Genomic DNA, 6,056 nt, shown 5'->3' on the forward strand with positions numbered 1-6,056 from the left:
AATGCAGTAGCAAAATGCGTATGCGTCTGTAAAGATCCGAGTGTTTAGAGACGATCTAAAATGTAATTTAAAAGAGATAGCCAAAATACATATAAGTGATTATTTTTATGCAAGTCACAATGATTGTATATGATAGCCGAGCGAGATGTAGATTACGTTTATCTTGCGTTTATCCCGCCGCGACTGCATTTTTACTGATCGAATTCAGATTATTCATTTCTGATGTGTAGGTTCTCGTTAGGTTCCTTCTTCTTATATGCTTCATTTTTCACAACATGTACATATATTCCCCGCAAAGATACGCGTTTTTAGCCACTTCACAGACTATATGTCGACAGGCGTAAGTTACAACAATTTTTTTTGTAAAAACGCAAAAAGGCGTACCTTTATTTTATATATGCAATCGTTATTTCTAACACAGTGTGATGTGATCTTTTCTCTGATATATAAAATATGTAGCAACGTTTATCACGTACACAGCCTTTTATATTTAATATTACATTATTTATATTATATAAAATATAAATTTATGTAATATAAATTTAAAATGTAAATATTATATGTAACTTTACATTTATAAATTTATATTATATACATTTATATTATATACAGCAATTTGTTACGCGATATATATACACTAAATCTCTCGTCGTATTGTTTAAATTAAAGATCTATTTCATAGCGGCTTTACAAATTTTTGTTTCGCACACTTATTACACCTGTTACGTTGTATAGCACATCTTATAGGATTTATATATATTCACGAAATGCAAGATTTTATTCCCTAATAAATTTTTCAGTGCCTAATGTAACAATTTTTCTTTTTATACCTTTCTGGAATATATTCAAGCAACTAATAATACAATTAAGTTTGTATTTGTGATGTAAAGATAGTCTTCAAATCTCATTCTGTATATCTCTTTATATACACAAAAATTTTGTCTATTTTGAGATAATTTTTATAAAAAAAAGTTCTTCAAAAACTTGTTTCTAATATTTTTAAATAAATTATCGATTATACATTTCAAATCTATTTGCAAAGTAACGAATCAATCTACGTTTCTATTTCTAGATCGATGATAGTTTTGTTATGGATACACATATAAAACTCTGTCAAACATTCGAAAATATTTATTTCACTTTCTTTTTGAAATATTTTCGATCCGTTAGTTTTTCTTCTAATTCGTCGAGTATACGCGGTATTTGTTCCAAAAGCTGCTCGTCGGTGAGCTTAAAGTCCTCGTCGATCCATATTTTTTTCAAGCTAATTAAAACTTGGCCGATCATCCTCTGGTTGGGCACTCGTTCCCTCATTACGTTGCCGTTGATGTGAAATCTCGGAATCTTCCATCGTTCGAGCTCGTCCAGGAGTTCCATCGCGCCGCGATATCTTAAAACTTCTTTCACGAATTCTCGATAGACCTCGTACTTGCCGGTCGGCTGAAGGAAGATCAACTTCTGATAAGGCTTCAACGGCTTTTCGCAGGGCATATATTCCCTGTGCTGTACCAGGAACAAGGCCAGATCTCTATCGGAATTGGACAGCTTTAATCTGTTGTGCAGCGTCATCACCTCGTCCTCGTTCTTCAGCATCGACATGATCAGGGATATCGGCTTCAAAGCTACGTTGTTGGACTGGGCGCGCTGATAAACGATTCGGAAATCTTCCACGACGGGTTCCTGGGGTAGACCGATGTGTTCGCCGCCGCCACACTCGAGCAACTTCAGGGTCAATTCCAGGCCGAAATTTCCCGTCAGAATCTTACTCCACTCGCTCCATATTCTCTCGCCGGATATTTGTGACAGACCGTCGATATTCTCCTTCAATGCCTTTATCGTAGCCTCATCGTGTTGGTCAGGATTGTCCATTATTCTTCCATAGAAACGGAAGTACCTATTAAATGATGCAATTTGATATAAGTCTCAAATATATTCTATCCAAAACTATATATATATATTTCTTAAATTATTTATTTATTTTTATATATTATAAATTATATAAATAATATTAGTAATTAATATTATAATTATAAATAATATAAATATAAATAAATAAATATATATATATATATATTTTGTATATATATGTATATATATTTTTTTTTTTCTTAAATTATTTATTTTTATTTATTTTTATATATTATAAATAATATAAATAATATTAGTAATTAATATTATAATCATAAATAATATAAATATATATATATTTTTTTTTCTTAAAATTTTCTTCCTTTGTGTATATAGAGTATAGAGTTATAAATCATATGAAAAAATAAATCACAGGATGTAAGAAAAATGTGGGCTGCTACTTTAGAAGTTATTCTATTCATTGAAATAAACAAAAAAGTTCATACAAACATAAAAATGCATTGTCCAAAAATGCGTCGTTTTTACGTTACAGTCATGTTTGGATTGAAAATTAAAATAATCACAAAATGTATTATTTTATTTTCAACGATATACAAAACAGTAGAAAATAATTCTCTCATCATATCACAAAATAATTCATTCTCTAACAAAATGAACAAATAATTTTCCAAAAATTGTCCACAAGTAACATCCAGTGTCCTGGCAGGACAAAGGGATTAATTAAAAAATCATTTTTGGACATATGTTATAAACTTTTCATTTCGATAAGCAGAATATTGTCCTAAAATAGCGTCCACATTTTTATTACATTCTGCAAATCAAGTAAACCTTGGAACTCTGAAAATTGACAATTGAGTATTGAAAATTGACAGTGTTGCCCCTATATTAAAATTAAAACTTAAAAGTTAGTAATTAAAATTGAAAATTAAATCTTGAGATTGAAACTAAACTAAACGCAACCGAATAATTCAATTTAATGAGATATGTTACATTACAAATATCATTATATATAATCCTGGATAAGATCTGTGATAAATACTTATATCGATAGATACTAATACAGGATATACCTGAGAATTCGAAGATAATCCTCACGTATCCTGAGTCCAGCGTCACCCACAAAAATCACTCGTTTCTTTTGCAAGTCCTCGTAACCATAGAAATAATCATACAATTTGCCATCGAGGTCGAGATACATGGAATTGATGGTCAGATCTCGCCTATTCGCGTCCAGCTTCCAGTCCTTGGTGAATTCCACCTGGGCATGACGTCCATTTGTCAAAACATCGATTCGCAAGGTGGTGACTTCGAAGTTCTCCTTGTCGTTTATCCTCGCCGTTATCGTCCCGTGCTTCTCCCCCTTCTCGTTTATCATCCTGACCTCCTCCTTTATGAACATCTCCTTCATCTGCTGCGGAGTGGCGTCGGTGGCGAAATCGAGATCCTTGGGCTGTTTACCCATGAGAATGTCGCGTACGGCACCGCCGGCGATTCTCAATTCGTAATTATATTTCTGGAATAAATTTGCGAGAGTCTGCAATTCCGGCGTGAAAACCGAGCGAAATTCCGGACAGTCCAGTTTCATGATGACAGGATCGCTCCTCGATAACAGATGATCTGTCATTTTGATCTTCGTCCAAACCTCTCTCACAATGCTCGTTAATTTATATCTCCCTGGCTGAAACGATGATGAGGAAAATAATATATAATAATCGTTTACACTTATCACGCATTTTTGTAAAATTAAAAGAAATTAAAAGTTAGGTTAGGTTAGGTTAGGTTAGAAATTAAAATAATTGAAAATCCTGAGATTAAAAATTAAACTGAACTAAATCGAATTTAAAATTTAATCTAAAAAGATATGTTATTTAATTTAATTTAAAGAGATATGTTATATTACGATAGAGAAAGTCTGTGTAAAGCATTATGCATAATTCAACATAACCTCACTTCGACGACTTTGAAACTTCTATTCTAAAGTTCGCTGTGAAAGAATGATTATCTCTTACTCACGATTTTGCGACGGAGGAGATTCGTTGTTTGTCGAACTAGTGCACTTAACATAATGCGTGTTGTATTTTAGTTCATTATTACTTTTTTATTGTATATGTACGTAATCGCACGTGCATCATATGCGTTCGTTCTGTAGCGTCTTTTGTGAATTCAAAATTCACACACTTTTCTTTCTGATATGAATTCGGTATTAAGCTTTTGCGTAGAAGTATCTGATCTAATCTGTGCTAATTTGTTTGCAAAAAATCCCGGAACGGTCTAATATTTTGAAAAGAAAGCATTTTATAAAAAAAAATGTTAGGCTCCTCATGGTATAAGTACAAGGGTATGCTCATTCCGTGTTCACCCATTGCGCAGTCAAAGTGTGACGTCACACTCGGGTAACTCTGATTGGACTATAATTAAACATGGCGGCCCCCCGGTGCTGTTTATATCCGGAGAAACGTGATTGTGAAAGATTGTGAATATTACAATGTCCTGTTCTGTGAAAGGTTGTGGCAATTATTATCGAAAGACAAAATTGCTTGATGGGAACAGTATAAAATATTTTTCGTTTCCGAAAAATTTTACGATCGATATTAACATTTTTATATATTCGTTTTTTATACTTTTCTATATTTATTGTGTGACGTCCACATAAAATTAAATAAATTAATATGGGCAGTAACAAATGGATCGATATGGATCCATGTAGTGATTGGCACGAGTCAATGAAGGTGGGCAGTTGATAAGAATATTGATTCACTATTATATTTCACCGTGGACAAGAATGACCTCCCACCTTAAAAACTCTTTAAGAAACAAGGGCGGGAACCTGCGCGGGGATTCTTGCCGCTTGGTATAAATAAGGGAGACAATGATAGTCTTTAGACTTTAGACATTAGTCTTCAGTTAATTGTCATTAATCAGAAAATATAAACTTGTGTTTAAAACTTAATAAAAGTATTTCAAATTAATCTGGAAAGAGACGTAGTCCTTTTAATTATCAGAATTCCAATAAAAGTTGTCGCTCTCAACAAGAATGGCAACAACATAATTAATATTATAATAATTTGAATTTTGACTAAGATTGGCGCTGTCGAAGAGCATGGCGAAAATCGTCATAAGTCGCTGACAATAGTGTGGCGACTATGATTAAACAGTTTTAATTCAAATTCTAATGTTTCTCAATTTTTATTAGATGCCCAAAAAAGCAGGCAGACGTGTTCAAATTAAGAGGATTACGTTTCAAATTAAGGAAGCTATTATTAAAAATCAAGATCCTTTACCTCTCTATCTAAAACTCCATACTCTCAAATCTAATCCAATTCCTAAAAAAATAGAATATAAATTAATTCCAATCCACTTTAACATCAACTATCCCCATTGGAAAACAATAAACAAAACTGATCCTCGTCACAAAACATATAAAATTCGGTATTTATTCGGGCCAGAGGATTAAATAATTAAATATAAACCCGCAAACAAGGTCTAATCCCGGGTAAATTTCTTAAATGATTTGACCCAAAATAGACCAAACAATCTTAATTGTCCGGACGTGACAATTGAGTTTTTAATGTTATTTATTTATATTTATTAATTCATAAACTATTACTTCACAACAAATTTTTCCCTGCAAACTTGAAATCAAAATAATATATCTGACAAGAATGCTGCTAACATAAGCTATTTGGAAACAGCAGTTTTAAATTTACCGCTTATCTGTGACGTCACCCTTTGACAATTCTGATTGGTAGCGTGCGCAAGAGCATACCCTTGTATTTATACCATGGCTCCTGGTACCTTGCTGACCATGTCGGAATCGTGACGTCAGAGGCGAGAAAACACACGCTAAAAATTTTTAGATGCCATATTTCTAAATAAAAACATATTTGCATAAAATAACACTTAAGATCTCTTTAATACACTTCCAAAAAACGCCGAAAACTATCCTTTTCCCTTTATAATCCAGCAACAGCTGTAAAATGTAATATTATGAGGCCCAGTCCGTCTGGTCTTTGCACATGCGCAGTCATTCCGCATGTCAAAGTCTGATATCTCGATCATTTTACGATTGTTGATTGACTGTCAAGGGAAAAGAATCGTTTTCGTCGTTTTTTAGAAGTGTATTAAAGAGATCTTAAGTGTTCTTTTATGCAAATATGTTTTTATTTAGAAATGGCATCTAAGAAATC

At 32.7% G+C, this 6,056-nt stretch overlaps 1 protein-coding gene across 1 annotated transcript; it reads right to left on the reverse strand.

Moving 5' to 3' along the window:
* Positions 1-1,116: 1,116 nt before the first annotated feature.
* Positions 1,117-4,422, reverse strand: LOC145946125 (CCA tRNA nucleotidyltransferase 1, mitochondrial). The gene is made up of 3 exons (XM_083055576.1): positions 3,883-4,422; positions 2,940-3,547; positions 1,117-1,894 (listed from the first exon to the last, which is right to left on the reverse strand). Exons 1-3 carry the CDS (start codon positions 3,931-3,933, stop codon positions 1,132-1,134), a joined length of 1,422 nt encoding a protein of 473 aa, XP_082911702.1. The 5' UTR covers positions 3,934-4,422; the 3' UTR covers positions 1,117-1,131.
* Between the last annotated feature and the right edge of the window lie 1,634 nt (positions 4,423-6,056).

This window comes from Prenolepis imparis, unplaced genomic scaffold (assembly GCF_030444845.1).
Source record: "Prenolepis imparis isolate NDT839.2.m4 unplaced genomic scaffold, iyPreImpa1.0 SCAF_15, whole genome shotgun sequence".
NCBI lineage: Eukaryota > Metazoa > Arthropoda > Insecta > Hymenoptera > Formicidae > Prenolepis > Prenolepis imparis.

Excerpts from the sequence above, each read along its gene's own strand:
- LOC145946125 (XM_083055576.1), bottom strand. The coding sequence starts at position 3,933 with ATGTTAAGTGCACTAGTTCGACAAACAACGAATCTCCTCCGTCGCAAA. Across the intron at positions 3,548-3,882 it reads ATCTCCTCCGTCGCAAAATC|CCAGGGAGATATAAATTAAC; the intron begins GTGAGTAAGAGA and ends TCATCGTTTCAG. Across the intron at positions 1,895-2,939 it reads GATTATCTTCGAATTCTCAG|GTACTTCCGTTTCTATGGAA; the intron begins GTATATCCTGTA and ends ATCATTTAATAG.